Source organism: Pholcus phalangioides, unplaced genomic scaffold (assembly GCF_987345545.1).
Source record: "Pholcus phalangioides strain wild (caught in Gottingen) unplaced genomic scaffold, Ppha-v1.0 ptg000004l_1, whole genome shotgun sequence".
Lineage (NCBI taxonomy): Eukaryota > Metazoa > Arthropoda > Arachnida > Araneae > Pholcidae > Pholcus > Pholcus phalangioides.
Genome location: NW_028301597.1, coordinates 21,543,484 through 21,563,176, shown reverse-complemented (window position 1 = coordinate 21,563,176; position 19,693 = coordinate 21,543,484). Strand labels below are relative to the sequence as shown.

Below are 19,693 nucleotides of genomic sequence, written 5' to 3'. Positions count from 1 at the left end.
CCCGCTCAATCACTTACTCACTCGGTCACTCAATCACTTACTTACTCGGTCACTAAGTCACTGACTGGGTCACTCAGTCACTCGGTCACTCACTCACTCGGTCACTCAATCACTTACTTACTCGGTCACTCAATCACTTACTTACTCGGTCACTCACTAACTCACTCACTCACTGGGTCACTCAATCACTTACATACTCGGTCACTCAGTCACTCACTGGGTCACTCAATCACTTACTTACTCGGTCACTCAGTCACTCACTGGGTCACTCACTCACTCGGTCACTCACTCACTCGGTCACTCACTCACTCGGTCACTCAATCACTTACTTACTCGGTCACTCACTCACTCACTCACTGGGTAACTCAATCACTTACTTACTCGGTCACTCAGTCACTCACTGGGTCACTCAATCACTTACTTACTCGGTCACTCAGTCACTCACTGGGTCACTCAATCACTTACATACTCGGTCACTCAGTCACTCACTGGGTCACTCAATCACTTACTTACTCGGTCACTCAGTCACTCACTGGGTCACTCACTCACTCGGTCACTCACTCACTCGGTCACTCACTCACTCGGTCACTCAATCACTTACTTACTCGGTCACTCACTCACTCACTCACTGGGTAACTCAATCACTTACTTACTCGGTCACTCAGTCACTCACTGGGTCACTCACTCACTTACTTACTCGGTCACTCAGTCACTCACTGGGTCACTCAATCACTTACTTACTCGGTCACTCACTCACTCGGTCACTCAGTCACTCACTGGGTCACTCAATCACTGACTCGGTCACTGGATCAATCACTGACTCGGTCACTGGATCAATCACTCGGTCACTCAATCACTTACTCACTCGGTCGCTCAATCACTGACTCAGTCACTCAATCACTTACTCACTTGGTCGCTCAATCACTGACTCAGTCACTCAATCACTGACTCACTCGGTCACTCAGTCACTCACTGGGTCACTCAGTCACTCACTGGGTCACTCGCTCACTCACCCAGTAACTCAATCGCTCACTCCCTCGCATTGAACTGTTGTCGGTGAATTGCTTTTCCTAGCGGTGAATTTTCCTAGTGGTGAATTGCATGGCGGTGAATTGTCGGTCGGTGAATTTTCCTAGCGGTGAATTGCATGGCGGTGAATTGTTGGTCGGTGAATTTTCCTAGCGGTGAATTGTTGGTCGGTGAATTTTCCGGCGGTGAATTGTTGTCGGTGAATTGCTGGCGGTGAATTTTCCGGACACGATTTCATTGATACTTGGTATATATGGTATTTGTACCATGGGAGAAAGATAACTGCGATAAAAAAGCGCCAATTTTTCACCCCTGGTTGTCAGAAAATTTTTTATCGAATCTTTCTTTACCCCCCATGGTCCATATGTCCTATGTACCACGTTTCGTCAAAACTCCTCCATCAGAATGGACGCTACATATGACTGAGTAGTGACAGTTTATTTATAACCACCCTGTATATTGCAAATATTGATGCATCTATCGTCGGAAAGACAGATGGCAGCACTTTTCGAACACGAAACATGCATGACTCTGACGTCATAAATGCGTTAAGGGCCACATTTATGCATACACACGCACACACCTTTCCGGCATGCACCAATCCGTTAGAAATTCTCCAGATGAATGTTTACGAGGTGAATGTACGGTGAAAGCACAGCTTCAGATTATAATCTCGTAAGTATAATATCGCGAATATTAAGTAATACTAATACGTCTAAATATTGTAGATGCACACACACCCTCGTAAATGTTCCTCAGAGGAATTTCTGCAGAACGTGTGTTCTGAGTGTATATATATGTTACTGCCAAACCCCGAAATTGGCCAGTTCACAAACTGACCAATTTAGTTGCGAATTGACACGGCCAAATGTCCGAATTTCGTGCTTTAGCCAGCCAATTCACGAAATAGACCCCTGACCAAAATCAAAAGACAAATAAAAAAGGTATAATTCGGATCATCACCATGTTGGTGTATTTTTCGTGGTAATTATGTCCACGTTAGCTATGGGACCCATTAAAACCACAGTCACGATGCTGCAACCCATTTTTTCCCAAAATTTGACAGAAAAAAACTATATATACATACTATTTTAATAGTTTCTTCTTTCGTCTGGTGGAGCTAGTCCAATACAGCCATGTGTCACACGTTGGCGATGGGAAAAAAATGGATTTGGGGACTCCCGGACCCGTCTCACATAAGCACATGGAACTTTGGCCAGGGATCTCCGGCCACTTAACGAATTGGTCGGCCCAAGCCCGGATCATTCCTAAAAATCGGATTTTGGCCAATTCGCGAATTGGCTGCACTTCATGCTTTGGCATTAACTCATATATAACTCGTAGCATATTTATTGTTGGCAGAGTCATGCGTGTTTTGTTTTCTGGCGTTTTCATCATCTACCTTCTACATTTTGAAGCGACAAACATTGAAATCTGATCATTTTTGATATTGTGTTACTTATTATGTAAAAATAGATTAGAAATTCGCAGATGGCTGAATGATCATGGAATGTATAATGTTCAAGGTCTGTCTACTCTGTACCGAGAGTTATTTTCAAACTGGTGATTGGCTCACATTCACGTCTCGAAGTTAACGCGAATGCTAACTGAAGTTGCTCCTATTATTATTGCTCATGCAACTCGTAAACATTCCTCTGGGAATTTCCAACGAATTGGTAAATGCTGGAAAGTATTGTTGCGTATGCACACATCGCCCAAACGTATTTAGGATGTCAGGATATTAAATACTGCATCCCAAGAAAAATCAAATCCTTATACTGTGTGGGAATGTTTTACAATGATCATTATATATTTTTTTCATTTTTACGCATACTATTTTTCAGATGGAACATTCTTCACCATGATGTTCATGCAAATCGAAATGCCGAAGCATAATATGCATGTCTAATTCCTTGAGAAGAACATTTTATACACAAGCAAGCAAGAAAACGTAAAATCTCAAAAATTTATCTATTTTATTATATACAACGATGAAGCAGGCACTTTGTACAGCGAGACTGAAATGACAAATTAATTATCATCATCACATATACAAGTTTGTGTACGACATTCACTAATAACAATTTTTTTAATTTACATAAAAAATATAATTTTATCTTCTAAGGCTTTTGTTGGTTAAAAAAAAACAATTCTAATACGTATTTACAACTATGATGCGTGCAGCCGTCGTTTATTAGCTGTAAGTAAAAATATTTTTTGATTAAAAATCTATATGCATTTATATTGATGATCAAGACATTTTTTTTAGAAAAAAAGTCATCGAGGGCTTCTAAGCTTTTTAAATCTAAATCATCTTCTATAATGAAAAATATGCAATGCTGATCGTCAATCTATTTAAATGCAACTGGGCAAAAACGCAAAGTTCTATGCAGGGTAACGCTTAAGTCCGTTTCAGCTCAAATAACTCATGAACCGATATTTATTAGGAACATACTTTCAATCAAAAATGTACCCAAATAACGTGCCCATTTTGATATGACATTTATTTTACAAGGAGCCTTATATGTTCCGAGATGCAAAATTTAACTTTTTATATGTTCTTTCTTTACTGTGAAAAGTTGTTGTCCTGTGTCTGCTGATATCGAGAAAATGTTTTTATAGACGATGATTTTTGCTTCGGGCAAGATGCATGAAATCAATGGGCTATCTGGGTATTAAGCCCAGGTGAACTTGGAAAGATTGTCGTTCTCTCCCAAGCGAATCGAACCCAGGATCTTATACACTCTCAAAAATCATCACCCGTCTTTACTGCAGCCGCCTGGAGGGCATTAGCTGAAGTTGAGGCTATGATAGCTCTACTGAGCAAGTCACGCTACTGTGTGTGCTTAAAGGATCGACTCTCTGTGGTACAACTTCCCTCTCGACATTTTATACAGAGGGAAAAAGTCTATTGATTTCATTCGAAAAAATTTTGTTTCCAAGTGTAATATATTTTGGCCGAAATATTTGGATTCAAAAATGCTGAAAATGAGGGTAAGAACAGAATATACAGCAGCAGTAGGGGGAGACACACGCTGTTATTCTACGTTGTTAATAGGCTATTCTTTATCTCGTTTTCAGTTATTTTTTTTACTCAAATATCTTAGCTAATATTGTGCACTTAGAAACATGGGGAAAACAATTTGTTGGGTTCCGGAGAGAGACAGAGCAACAAATTTTCAATCGAAATTTAGAGAACAGGATGACCGTATAAAAAGCTAATCTTGTATCTCTCGGTACATATACGGCTCCTAGTAAAATAAATGACGTGTATATAAACTGGGCACGTTATTTGAATAACTTTCAAATAACTCTAAGTAAAAATGTACGTTTCTGTAACCAATAGTACACGAGTTATTTGGGCTGAAACTGACTCAAGTGTCCATCCCCTCTACCCTCCACATCAATTTCATTACTTTGTCTTAAATATTAATTTCAATATTAGATTTGAAATATTAATTTCATAAATTATTTAATAAATAATCACCAATACTTAATTCTTAATATAACTAATGTCATTCTATACAACATCGTCATAAATATTAATTTTTAAAATAAAAATATTTGTTTATTCATTTCAATGAGATGAAGGCACAAGAATATATTCACTAGTGACATTTGGGATGATTTTCCGAAAAAAGGTGTATAGAATATATTGCGAATATATTTTATCCAACAATGCGCATCGACGAATTCTCCACCCTGCATTCTTCCGCTACAGCTGATATGTATGGTTACATCTCGGGCCTGATCCTGGATTTTCCGTTGAACCAATATGAGAAGCAGGAACTTCAACCATGGATGAAAGCATTGTATACCAGCCTCAACGGACAATATATTCTCGATCCCGCGGACTCAAACAAAACCAAAGTAAACCTAAGTGCAGTGTCGTCGAATGAAAAGGTGTATCGTATGTCCCTCTTCAATCTCAAGTATTATCTAGAGGGATGTTGGTGATCGGGAGTTCAAGGAACCTCGAGAAATTCGTGTTTTGTTGTTGCTGCTGCTGCTGCTGGTGGTGGTGATGGCGCCTGTTTGTTTTGCTGGAATTCTGATGCTTGTCTTCTTCTGAAATACTGAAATCGTCCAGGCTTTCGGCATCGATCGAATACGTGGATGCGGATTGCATGCGCTTAGCGAGCATCCTGGACGTTGCTGTAGAATAGGACGGTGGTGGAGTATATTTCGGCGGAGGATCATTGATAAAAGCGCTGTTCATGGACCCTTCTCCGACTGAAGAGGAAGACCTGAGCGATTGTCGAGACGTAGCCGAAAGCGGCGGAAGGTTCGGACAGCACAGGATTCGTAGCCGCTGTCAAAAAATAAAACATGAAACTTACATAACGATTTAAGTAGCATTTGGAATGGCAATTAAGACAAATTTAAAATTATCTGTTATTTAAAAATTGGATAAGCAAACGCTGTAAAACCTTTAGAACGAACACATTAAAATTTCATAAACTAGAAATTTGTGGAAAATACATAGCTACTGTATTATTTTGCTTGATTTTTCATTCGCCATAGAAATGCGGAAATTCCCTTTATTTGAACGTACAACACATTATTAGGATTTGTGAAACTTTTAAACATATGACATATATATATATATACAGGGTGTATAGCAAACAAGAGGTATGTCATTTTATTGGCTTTTTTTCCGCAACTTTCCTCCGTTCTTTGAATTCGAATATCTCAGTGAATATGGTACTTTGAAACGTGTAAATTTATCTGTTTGTCCCAGGAGGTGCAGGGCAACAACCTTCTAACTGGGATTTGTGGCCCACGGAGACAGTATAAAAAGTTAATTCATACATATTATGATAATTATACAACCCCTTGAAACGTGAATGATATATCTGACTATACGTTATTTGGAAACTTTTTCCAACTATAGAAGTATACCTCTAGGATCAATGGTTCTCCAGTAAAATTCCATACCTCCGTTTGCTATACACTCTGTACACTCGCGCACACGCACATATATATATTTTTTCCGTTAAGTAATCGATTATTAAAAAACTCACCTCACTAAACGGCAAATCAGATTTGACGACGAAAATTCGTATCACTTGGTAGACGAAGAAAACGGATATGATAAGAAGTGGGAATACTTGCAATGAGGACATTACTGTCTTGGCCCATTCGGGCCAGTACGTGTATTGATCACTAAACTGACTCACTGTAGAAGAATGCATGGAGCTTGACTGGAAAAATGAAATCGCCAGTATCTAAAACAAGCAGGAAAAAAGGAATCAATCTTCTCTTACTGTACAATACGAAAAACAATACCAATAACAGTACTAATAGATAAATAAGTCTGTCCGGTATCCATAAAAGAATATATTTTACTCCAATCTTCTCTACATCAGGGACGTTTGAGCCATTATCTGGAGATGACCCAACAAGCAAACGTGAACCAGTATAATTTACTAATATTTTTAATACAGATTCAAGTGAATTTCAAGTGGTTTTTTGTTTTTGCAAATTAAGGATAATGTTAATTAGCTTGGAATTTAGAATTATGGATTTTGCTTTAAATTGTTTTCATTTCAGTTTGACTTTTCCATTTTAAGAGTGGCCTAAAACAGTTTTTGGCGTGCCAAACGTAGCCCAAAATACTTTTTTTCTTTCACTGTGGCCCAAAAAAAAAACAACACAATTTCACGTCTTTTCTCTACACGTATTTTTCACACTAAATTTACGCAACAATGCGTTAGAAATTTACCCTATCTATAATACAAAACTTACATGAATGATCGGAACAGAAATTACATGAATTGAAATTAAAAATCAATAAATTGATTGTTTAATTTCAATTAAATCAAATTAAATTGGTTTTTTTTATTTTCAATTAAATGAAATTAAATTGATTTTTTAATTTCTATTAAATCAATTTAAATTAAATTGATTTTTAAATTTCAATTAAATCGTTATTCGCTCAACCTTGCAGCTAATATATAAATAAAAGTGGTTTTTTTTTTTAATTTTCCTTAATAAAGAAATACGATCGAATGTCACCAAACAATGTGTGTAGCACAAAATCAGATCGAAACATTTCAATGCACACATTTTCATTTTAATCCAAAAACGCTAAAAAATCTTCAAGAATTATACAATTATTTTTTTAAATAACCTAATAATATTATGTTATTACACAAACAGTAAATATTTTAAACACTTGGAAAAGAATTATTGATTCCATTTTCCGAATAAAACGAAAATAGTTTTAAACTATAATTTTAATAGAAGTATTTGTGCGCGCGTGTAAATTAAAATGCATTATTTTTAAACGGATAAAAACTAAGTATTTCAATGAGTTAGATTTTACATTCAAAGATAATATTAAGAGATAAAAGTACAAATACAAATACAGTAATTCGAAGATATATTCCATTTTCATCATATCTTTTTTGAATTAAAATTTTTATTTCACTTGAGCTTATTGAGTACCCATTACTCACTAGCAGAGCAACGGGGAGCATAATGTTCCACTGGAATGTAAAGAACGGTAGAAGCCATGAGCGAGTCACAGAACTGTGAGTTATCAGCTTGACTAGTTGTTCTGTTCCACAAGGCCTGCCTGAAAATAGAAAGTTGATTTTCCTTTACATACATCGCATATAATCTGCACATGCAATACAGGAGTATTAATATTCAACACACAGGAGAGAATGATCCATTCCCAAACATATTGGTTAAAAGAATAAATAAATTTTCTTCAGGTATTGAAATATATATATATTTCATGGCTAAAAACAGAATCTAAAAACGAAGTTGAAATTCAAATATTTACTTAAATGAATCATTTGAAATTCATGAGTTTGAATAAATAAATAAAATTTAGCGAAAGAATTTGCTCAAACTTTTTTTTTCATAACACTTATTTCTGGACCGAATTTCAATATCGTCACTGATAAAATTGCTATGGTAATAAATGTAGTATTTCTTTGGAGAAAAGAAATCTTTTAAAAAAATACATTTTCTTCAGATTCGAAATCAAATTTCGGAAAGTTTATTTTGACTTCCAAGAAATTAATATCCAGGAAAATGAAAAATAAATATCAAATTATTCACTTAAGCCTCATGCATTTTATATGTAATGATTTCCATAAGTGGAATCCAAAGAAAAAAAATATGATGAATATCGTCTATGCTAAAAAGTTATATTTTCACAAATATCCAAACAAGAATTTTTGAATCAAATTATTTTTTTTCTTTCCATCATATTGATAGAAAACTCGAAAATTTTCAGCTCATTATTACCGTTACAGATTCAATTGAATGCATTTTATCTTCTCTTAAAAAACAGAATTTTTCTGACATGATACGCCCATTCTAGAATAAAAATAGTATTTATGCAAGACCCCTTAAATCGAATGTAATTATGCACGAAATGAAGTTCACTACATACCATAAAATTTCTTTTATCCATTTCTAAACCAGCCTAACACGGGGGGAAAACGATATCTCATTTTCTGATATATTTGCTCATCCGCGCAGATTAAATACATAATTTATTTTTTATCAAATGGAATCTTGAATATTTTTCAAATTTTTAGTAGATTCCGTTTTTAAAAAATAATTCTCCGAAATGAATAACTTATATTGCTTTTGACAAATAGTTTAACTGACTTTTAAAAGTATAGTTAATTTGTAGTTATACTGATATTATGGAAGTGAGACATAACACATCTTGTAATATTTATGTTACGTAAATGTTATAAAAATCGGTAACAATGCATAATCAACGGTTACAGTCAGTAATCGTGTTGTGAATTTGATAAATTTCCCCTATATTTATCACTTTTACCTGTGAATATGCATAATTCCTAATTGAAATTGGTAATTTTGATAAATATGGAAAAATCATTAAATATCACCTAAATTAAGCCACTTCATTGGTATTGTCTGTATGGAGATACGTGCACTACACTAATTTCGCTAAAAAAAATTAAATTAAATGATCGTGAAGGAGATAGAAATATGTAAAAAACATTGTCTCGTAATGGTAGACTTTTTTCACATTTATAAACATGTGAAAACGTAACGAATATTGAAGATCAAATTCATCATTCTTCACTGAAGTTTATGCATAAAGTCTCCGTTAAATTTGAGTACTTCCGCTGAGGATTTTTATCATATCCACCTATACGAGTTGGGGATCGTACATAATTACCAGTAAATATAAACTCACAATATATGAAAAAATGTATCAAACGTACAAAAATGGTCAATAATTATGCACTTTTTCCTCCTGACCAGGTCATGGCCCGCCGCCCTGTCTCAATGAAGAGATATGAGCAGGTGGTCGAATAAGACGGGCCATATTAGAAAGACAGAGAATACTTTTCTTTAAATACTTGTACGTGTTGTACAAGTACATGAAGTTTGTTTCTGTATAATGCATGTTGTAGTGCTGCCATCTGCCATCATTTTTTGTAACTATGAGTGAAGTGTAATGATTGATGCACAATCACCGGATTTATCACATTTAGGGTAAAATTTATAACACTATTGTAAATTTCACAGGACTCCTTGGCCAGCCTTTATGCCGACAGTTGGCCCTTGTGGGCTGGTAATCGACTAAAAATTTAATTCTGGTCTGGTCTGACTGGAAAAAAACCTGTTGTAGCTCCAGGAAAAAAAAAGAATAAATTGATGCACGCTAATTTAATTATTTTAATTGAATGGAAGGGGAAAAAACTCACCTCGAATGAACAAAACTGTGAAAATCATGATGAGGTAAATGGCTAATATCCACCACAACATTCCGACACAGAAGTCAAAATAATGGATCATATGTATCCCAACCTGAAAAAAAAAAAATTTAACATACGAATTAAATTCTAAAAATATCCGATTGCAGTGATAACGCCTCAATTATAACATTATCCACGATTATAATAAGCGTAACTGTACAACAATTTCATGAAATATGTCACTTTTTCCACAATCATACTTACATTCGAAGTGAAAGGCAGTCCCAGAAGAAAAGCCAAGTTGCACGTCACGAAGGTGACGGTTGTTTGCCAGGCTTTGAACACACGGTAATGAATTGCCACAACTGACTCGACGACGCAATACCAAAGGACAGCCTGCAAGATTAAGGACACTAAAATACGTATTTTCATATGAATACTTTATGAGTTTTCGCTCAAACTGCCTCAGGTTGCAAGATGAAAAGCCGCTTGCAAACTACTTCTCGAAATTAATCTACGAAATGCACGTTTATTAGAAAAGAGTAATAATTCTGCGATATCGTTGTTTGTTTTTTGCCCACGTCAAACGGGAACAGGAAAATTGAACTTTTTATGTGCTGCAGTGATTGTTATACGGAATATGTCAACATTTCTTAAGAGAAAATTATTCATTTGCTATAATTATGGTAATTTATTTTCAAAGCCTCCATCAACAGTTGCTTCACTTATACGTATGTTGTATTTCTAACTTCATTCAGTGCTTAATTATAAAAAAAAAAACTAGCTGTTGTTATACCGCGGCTTCACTCGCGTTGATTTGGTTATTCGGCGATGATTCTTCCATACAACATTTGAAACTATCCAGAAATCTTGTTTTAGTGGGTGTCTACACTATAAAATATAATACTAACAAAATTTTATAGTTATAGCTTCAGTGGTTTCAGCTCGGTGCTATGACTGCCTCATATAACCTTTGAACCGCCTTATGACCCCCCCTTAGAGGTTGGCTTTTTTTGACTGAGTTTTGGAACACACGGGGAGTGTATAAAAAGTTATTTTTTTATTTCACTAACTAAACAACCCTTTGCAATGAATGACATATCTGAGTACTACACGTTATTTTGAAACTTTTTCTATTGGAAGTATGTCCTTAACATCAATGGTTCACCAGTAAAATTCCATATCCTCGTAACCTAAGCACCTTGTATAATCCGCACCAAGAAATTTAGATGGTTTTTTTTTTAATTTTAAACTTATAATCCACGGATTATACGTAGGTATGTACGGTGCATTTTTTATCCACACTCTAGAGTAATTTTAATGAAGGAAGTGAACTATTGCTGGAAGTACGGAAAATTGAAGATCAAGTTCCTTGTTCTAAGCTGTACACAGCCGGAATAGCTCATCAGAAAGCTATGAAAATTTGAAATGTCCTTATAAAATATGAAATTTTGTAGCGAATTTTAAATTAATGGTTTTATCTTGTTTCTCGATATCTCCTCATTTCTTCATCTCTCCAGAGACCCCCCCCCCTGAAAGGGTCCACAGACGCCTGGTCAAGAACCCCTGTAGTGATGGAATGACAAGAAGTTTAAGGTGCGGCTCTCCATAAAATTGATTCTAATCAGGCCTCTGCGAGTCACAAACGTTATGAATTCTTTATTTAGTAAAAGTGTCAAAACTGTCTGATGAATACTTACACAGGCAGGCAACTTTAATTACGTAACAATTGTTATAAAGAAGGGGGTTTAATATATGATAAGCTCCAATGTCTTATGGCTATTACATGTTTTGTTGAGTTAATGAAACCTCATGTTCTTGATCACTTCAAATTCAAATTTTTCAAGAAAAAAAAAGCTCATGAGGTTCAAAATGACCTTCACATTGTTTCAAGAGAGTAAAGCCTTTTTACTGAATTGCGTAATATTTATATTGTTTAAACCAGTGGTTCTCAAACGTTTTGAAGCATGACCCCCTTTTGCAAGAAATTTATCGTGACCTCCCCGCCCCATATACAGTGACTATATGTGCAGGTAATTTCACGATTTTTCCCTAGTAAATGTGCTACCCCAAAAGCAGTTTTCGGGACGCCTGTCTCTCTCGGTTTTAATTTCGCAATTATTGACTTTTAACAATATTAATTTTTTTTTTAAATAATTATAAAATTAGTTTTGTTTTTGTGATGTAGTTAGAGTTCCTTATGCAAGATGGAAGTATATTGAGGTGTGTGTTCCTTAATTTTGATATACGGGGTGGATCAGTAAGAACCATTAGATTAAAAAATGATTTTTCGCTTGTAACCAGCCATCCAGTATTGTTCATAAGATGTAGAAATTTTTTTCTTTGATATTCACATATTACTTATAACATTATAACATTCTCTGCTTCTAATTTTGAGAAATATATACCGTCAACCGGGGTGAGATTGTCCTGTCTGGGGGGAAATTTTTCAAATTAGCACTGTCTGTTATACCTTTTGGCACAATAAACTATTTGATAGAGCGCATCGAAGTCTTCAATTTGTGACACAGAACTAGCCGAAATTCAATGTTGTCCAGATGACAGCACCTGTTGTACATTAAAATTACACATTAAACACTTTCATTTTTATTCTGAAAGGGTGACTGTCTCAAAGGAAGATATTTCTTGAAAAAGAAATACGATTTTTACCTAGAAGACAAAGCCACATGAAGAGGAGGTGCCACGAAAACAAAACGAAAAAATTAACTGAATAACCGATTCAACTTATAATAAAGGTGTGAAAGCGAGTCGTTGGGATCTCAACCATACCAGAAAAAGTTTCAAACCAAAAAAAAAGTTGTAAGAGTTCACGTCATAAATAAGCAAAATTCCACAAAAGGTACTGAAAATTGAGATCAAGTCACCGCGGTTGACGGTAATTTTGAACTCGGATCTCTGAGTCACCCTGTATAAGTGTAAACTTTATATATTGATAATTCTGTGCTCAGGTGGCAAAATGTAATGTCACTTTTTCAAAGTTTCATGAGGGGAAATTTGTAAACAATATTTTGCAAAAATGTGATACTGTGGCTTTTTGGCGTAATGAAATTTGCCCCGTTGGTTCCTCATAAACCGAAAGAGATGGACGAAATTTTGTCACCTTCCAAAATTTTGACGAATGAGACTCCAGAATGCAAACAACTCTTTTTTTTAAGAAAAGTGACTTGTGACATTCTGCCATCTGATAACAGAATTGTACTCTAGTAGAATTTGATAAAATTACATTTATATGATACATGATAAGCAGCTAGCTGAATAAAGACATTTTTTTAGTTTTGTCATATTTCCATCCAACGTTGCGAAAAATAAAAATAAATTTCTCATTTGGACGTTTTAATATTGGAAAATCTCACGCAATGGGGGTCGCCTCAATGAATTAGGTGCGACCCACACTTTTGGGAACCACTGGTTTAAACTAACAACTCTACAATGTGTATAAGTGCACATGCATCTCCTAAACTAGTTTAGATATCTCACCTGCTGCCCCAGACTAAACATTATCATAGCAGTGTAAAAGCATATAGACCAGAATGAAGATATGCTCCTGACACCTTCCACGGCCAGTGCAGCTGGGAACACTTCCGTGGCGAGTCTTAGGATGTGGTAACCACTCAAATGAGACGTCACCGTTTTCTCGTTTGAAATGACACTTTCACCGACGAGCATCACAGAAACTGAGAAATTCTTATACGACGATGCTCCGTGCTTCAAAATGCAAAGCGCCGGCTCTTCTTCTGAAATTAACAACAACACAATGAAACAATTATTGACCAATATATGCTGTATGTAACTTTGAAGAAAAAAAAATGAAGGAGAAATGAAATTCCTTACCGTACGACGATATAGACAAGTATAGGTTTTTGTTGACGAGAACATGCGCTGAACATGAGAAGAGAAAAGCCGACATGACTAAAACGAGTATACTTGTTGACGCAACTGCTGCGAGCGCCCTAAAATTCAATGAGAAAAAATGAATGAAAAACGTTTTCCTGAAATTTATTTCATCGCCTACACTTCATGTGATAGATACTACATGTGAAAATACTTTGATAATTTCTTTACTAAATAAAATCCAAAAATAAAAAAATATTCGAATTCTCTCAAATTGTGCATAAACGAAGAGACAGCAAATCGAATCCGTTCGTTTTTCGAATGCTCATTACTGGACAGCAATGATATGTGTCCCACAAAAAAGTATACATATTTCCAAATGATTTTGATCTTTTGAACACGAACATCACCATGGAAAAGTTTTATTGGCCCTTGTTTTTGAGACATTACCCTGTTAACAGTTGAAGAAAAAGTGCTTCGCGAGTGTTGTTGTATGGTGAAAAAGTGGTAAAGACAAAAGAACAACGTTAAGGTACTGGCTGACTACTGTTGGGCAATTGTAAGAGATGCTCCTTACGTTCAGTTCAAGCGCAGCGCGAAAAGAAGAACGTGTCAGACCCCGGTAAATGAACTATTGTGCTGCAATACATTTGCGTTTCTATATATTTCTGTTGTGTTTTTATGTATACTAATGTGTTGTGGCTCTATATATGTACATTGGTGAAGTTTCTATCTGTGTTTTTTTTCTCTGTATATTCATTTTGTTTTCTGGATACTTTTCTTATGTTTCAATATATTTTATCGTATTATCACACGTACATTAAATGCGCAGTTTCCGAGTGAACCATGGACAATTCAGCCTTTCTATGGTCTAATTTATGTTCAGCCCACCGGATTATATAAAAATCGACTGTATTTATTCAGGACGTGGAAATTTTGTCAAAATTTGTTATTCGGTGTAATTTGTCTCACACGTGGTTAGAAAAATTGATGGCAGATAGCAGAACTACACATATAACAAGCATTACACAGAAACAAACTTCACATTAGGTTCAAAACACGTACACACACACATTCTGGAATGTACCAATTCGTTAGAAATTCCGTAGAGGAATGAGTATGAGGTGCATGTACGGTTAAATAGTAGTAGTGTCATTTGTCTCGGGTGCATTTTTAAAGTTGTTCGATCATCATTCCAACTATAGAAAAAATTCAGTTACAGTTGGAGAAGAACTTAGAAAATATATTTGAAATAAGTGCACAAAATGAACAAAAAACTAATAATAAATAAATAGTAATAAATAAATAATAAACTAAGGCAATAATACTTGAGATGAACTATCTATACATAAAAATTAAAAAAATGAATGTAATAAACGAATAGGAGTAGACAATATATATTTCAGTTGAACTATATCTATGAAATATTAAAAAAATATATTATCATAAATAGTTTTTGATTGCAAATAAATTGCAAGATCTAGTGTGGGTGCATTTGATGTTAAATTCTTTTTGCGTGTGATTCAGAAACTGATTCACAAATTTTTCTAAAATCTGTTATCATCATGTAATTTAGAGTGACTTTTTTTCCACGATAGTGTTGGCAGCATACTTACTTTGATATATTGGTCGACAGCTTATTATGACTGCATAGCTGTAACGCGACTGATCCCATCAGTCCCCACGTCAAGAAAACTTCCCGAGCAGCTACATTCCATACCTAAAATTTAACAAAAATAATATTTATAAATATTAAAAGAATAAAATATTTAAAAAAATAAGTATTAAAAATATTTATATTACAAGAATATTCAGAATTGCATCACTATAATTGGATATCAGAGGGAAAAATTTTTTTTTTCCTCAATACAGAGTATGTATAAAAAATTGGCATATTTATACGTATAAAAAAAGCGGTTATTACTGAGCCATGGCATGTAATAAAATAATCTTATTTCAGAATGTAATCATGAAATATGATACATCAATACAGTCGAATACCATTATAACGAACTCCAAGAGACAGGAGAAAGGCCTTCGTTATAACGAAATTTCGTTACAAAGGTTTTTCTAGGTGCATCGTCCCTATGTAAAATTGTCTGGAGGATTAGAAAAGTGTTCGTTAAAACGATATTTTTTCGCTTTAACGGTATTCGACTGTATATGCAATTTGATTAATTTATTATTCAGATATGTACATATATTAAAACGCTATAGTGTAACTCGCAATCTTATTCGAAATTACTTATCAATATTTCCTTAAATTACGAATGACATTTCTTAAAAAGTGTATTTTTCTTAGAAATATTTATATGATGTGAAATTCTCTCGTAGCCATGTTGAGAATGTGAACTTACAGAAGCGTCCATTATCACAGCTTTCCACGATGATGAAAACAGGTACTGAATTCCTTCTCCCCACTGCTGGCACATCCTCATGGTCAGCATTAACAGGAGTGCCACCGGAAGGGTCCCCAAAACATAAACGACCTATAAATTCAAATAGAGTACATGAAAGACAAATCATAAATAAAATTTCTGTGATTTAATTTGAAGTTTCCATACCGAAGGAATACGGTACAGCTACGAATGAACGCATACATGGTGCATACATGCATACCAAACAATGAAAATTTTATGGTTAATTCTCTAAAATCGAAGTAAGATGGGGGGGGGGGGGATCGCCAAACACTAAGGGAAATTAAGATGTGATTTCTTTTTTGCACTTTTGAACTGTACTTAATCGAAAATTTGTAACTTAGTAAAATTTCCCCTATCCACTACTATGTCAAAAAAATTCATGCCGTAGCAGCATTTTAATGGAAATTCGTCGAGGATATCGGTAGTTCTTGAATTTGTTACGACCATCTCCGTTTCTTTGAGAGACGGCCCGCTTATCTGTAATGCGACAATAATCAAGAATTTAATCGTTAAAAATAATATCTCGGCAAAATTTCATCCAAATGCAACGGGAGTAAATTTATTTCCATATTACAGAGAGAGGGGCGCAAACAAATTCGCTAATGTGCAGGTTATCCCAAAATTTACGGGCTGATTTGAAAAATGAATTTTAAAAAAATATGGGAAGTGATTGAAATGCACCGATTTTTGAATTGGTGCTTGAAAACAATAAATTTCCTGCCTGACAGAATTTCAAAATAAGTAATAAATTTTTTCAACAGATAAGCATGACAGTTAAGAAAAAACTTAGACACGATATTTCCAAAATGTCCACCATTTATAGCATTAACGTGGTGTAGTCCCAGAACGAGAAATTCTCAGAAACCCGTCAGGATTTTTAAATACCGCATTTCAGTTTTCCAGACTGCAGCGCCATCTTTTAACGAACTGTGTGCAACTGATTTCGAAATAAGTCTGTCTAAATTCAATGCAGGGCACGTTTGCACGGGTTTCTGCGAAATTTTTTTTCAGAGACTACACCACATTGTTACTGGATTTTATGGATATTTTGAAAATGTTCACATGTGGCAGCTTTTTTCCAGAATACAGTGCCATCTGTCGCAGAATTTCGTAACTAATTCTGAAATTTCGTCTGACTGGAAATTTGTAATGTTTTCAGAAATACAATGCAGCAAACGGTGCGTTTATATTGTTACCCGACAGTGATGGTAACCAAAATTTACTTCAATTTTTTTTCCTTTTGAGTAAATTTTTCTCACATATTCTGCCACAGAAATGTGCTGCCATCTACTGCTGAAAACACGTGCTCAAGTATTTACCATTACCAAACTATTGAACTGCATTTTTATATATTTTTTCTAAAAACTTCTTCCGTTGAATTAACTCCCAAAAGTTCCCACAAACGTTAGTGAAATTTCTAAGTGAAACAATTTTGGCAAAATTTTCCCGAACGTGGAAAGTTCCCTACGAGTTACTATTTTGTTCCCGTTGTGTTTGTATTCATTTTTCGAATAGGCCTGTCAAATTTGTGACACCCTGTACTTTATCATAATATCCCGGTAGTGGCATTACCGCGGCTAAATTCCCTTCTTTTTCATGATTTGTTTTTTTATATTCTATTTAAATTTAAGAATCAACCATAGAATTTCTATTACTTCCGACACTCATCGTGAAACACCCGAGTATAGTGAATGCAGTAATCACACAGGTAAATATACTTAAACTTCAATTTAAAATTCTTGTTCAAAGATTCATTATACGTATAATTCTTTACCTTTCCAAGAGTTTTTGGTCCCCTGCTAAGGCATACGAAGACTAAAAGCCAAACAAGGCACAAATTGAAGGCGACTTCGAATTTAAGCTCTCCAAAATTAGGTTCTTCTGATCTTCGGCCTAAAACACGCCCACTGCCAAAGAATAAAAAAAAATTAAATTGAAAAGCCATTTATTGGACAAAAAAAAAATGATTTTCCATCAGGCAATAAAAAATAAATTTTTACACTTCAAAGGCAGAAAAGAAAATGGAAATTTATAACAGGATTCGAACAAGTTTATTTCATTTTCACGCCTTTGATCTCTCTCGCGTGTGTTCAGTTCTTTAGTAAAATTCACCGCTTTGTCAATATAATTCTTCGGAATACTTTAGATGAAAAGCTTTTGGTTTTCACAGTTTCTTTTTCTCAGCAATGCTCATTGACGTATTTACAGGGTTGCTTATGTTGTTCAGCGGGGAGGCAAATTTGAGGAATGAGTGGCGAAGAAAAATTAGTAGAATGTGAGAAGGGTGCCAAAATTTGCGTTACCCTAAATAAATCTGCCTCTGCCGAGACAGTAAGGTACTGGGTCAACGAGTGGGCGAAAGAGTGACTTAGAGCTGGAGCAAGCATGTGAATGCACAAAAGTGACTTACAGAGCGACGGACTAGGTCAGTGAGTGACCTAGAGCGTATGCAAATGAGCGATCTAGAGCGCGTGCAAGCATGTGAATGATCGAAAATAACGGCATAGAGCATGTGTAAGCATGTAAATAATCAAAAGAGTGACCTATAAAACAATGGACCATGTCAGTTAGCGACCAAAAGAGCAGCCTAGAGCGTGTGCTAGTATGTAAATGACCAAAACGGTATGCAAGCATGTGAGAGACCAAAACTGTGTGCAAGCATGAGATTGACCAAACCGATGTGCATGTTTCAGTGACCAAAACAGTGTACAGGCATGTGAATGACCGAAAATAACGGCATAAACCATATGCAAGCGTGTAAATGATCAAAAGAGTGACTTATAAAACAACGAACCACGTCAGTTAGCGACCAAAAGAGCAGCCTAGAGTGTGTGCTAGTATGTAAGTGACCAAAACGGTGTGCAAGCATATGAGTGACCAAGATAATATGCATGCATGTGAGTGACCGAAACAATATGCAAGCATGTGAGTGACAAAAACTGTGTGCAAGCATGAGATTGACCAAACCGGTGTGCATGTATGGGAGCGACCAAAAAGAGTGCGCATGCACGGGAGTGACCAAAACAGTGTGCAAGCATAGGAGTGACCAAATCAGTGTGCATGCATGGGAGTGACTAAAACAGTGTACAGGCATGTGAATGACTAAAAGAGTGACCTTGGAGACACAGGAGTACTTGCAGGAGTTGGAGGGAGGGCAAGTGGATTATGGAAGAAGTTGACGAATTCGATTTATTAGCCTAGAATGGGAGAAGGACGGCCCAAAACCATAAATTCACCTCTGGCAATGCACATTATTGCTAGTTGTTTTTTTTTCCAGTTCCAGGTTGTTGTTGTTGTTTTTTTTCAATGTCCAGTATTCTCACATTCCCTGCCATCTTCATTTGGAAATCCAATTAAGTTCTGATCCGTGATCTAGACATTGGATTTAAACAAGGAATTATAAGCCAGTAAGCGACGAAGCGGTGACCATGGATAATTCGACTGATAATTTGCCGCGAGAAGTTCCAGGGATTCTCTCTCTCTCTCTCTCTCTCTCTCTCCCTTGATGACGAAGAGATCGACCTTTACACAAATTATCAAAAGCTTATTCGAACGCTTTTAAATGTCATCGGGTGAACGGGTAATATTCTATCACGAAATAGGATCTTCAATATTTCGCAATTTTATATCTGTATAATGATAACGCGATATGACACACTTCACATTTAAAAGGGATTGAAAATTATCAAGATG

At 35.5% G+C, this 19,693-nt stretch overlaps 1 protein-coding gene across 3 annotated transcripts in view; it reads right to left on the bottom strand.

The window, feature by feature from the left end:
* Positions 1-2,986: 2,986 nt before the first annotated feature.
* The window catches only part of LOC149086750 (sodium-dependent transporter bedraggled-like), a 114,791-nt gene continuing 98,084 nt past the window's right edge, over positions 2,987-19,693 (bottom strand). For 2 of the 3 annotated variants that reach the window (XM_089231112.1, XM_089231113.1), the window contains 10 exons: positions 17,775-17,907; positions 15,938-16,069; positions 15,197-15,300; positions 13,581-13,699; positions 13,227-13,483; positions 9,993-10,124; positions 9,738-9,840; positions 7,491-7,609; positions 6,054-6,257; positions 4,814-5,341 (listed from right to left, as the gene is read on the bottom strand). In XM_089231112.1, coding sequence (XP_089087238.1) covers positions 4,958-5,341; positions 6,054-6,257; positions 7,491-7,609; positions 9,738-9,840; positions 9,993-10,124; positions 13,227-13,483; positions 13,581-13,699; positions 15,197-15,300; positions 15,938-16,069; positions 17,775-17,907 — 1,687 coding nt within the window. In that variant the 3' untranslated portion in view covers positions 4,814-4,957. Of the gene's footprint in view, positions 5,342-6,053; positions 6,258-7,490; positions 7,610-9,737; positions 9,841-9,992; positions 10,125-13,226; positions 13,484-13,580; positions 13,700-15,196; positions 15,301-15,937; positions 16,070-17,774; positions 17,908-19,693 lie in introns of all 3 variants that reach the window. The other variant, XM_089231111.1, reaches the window with a different exon arrangement.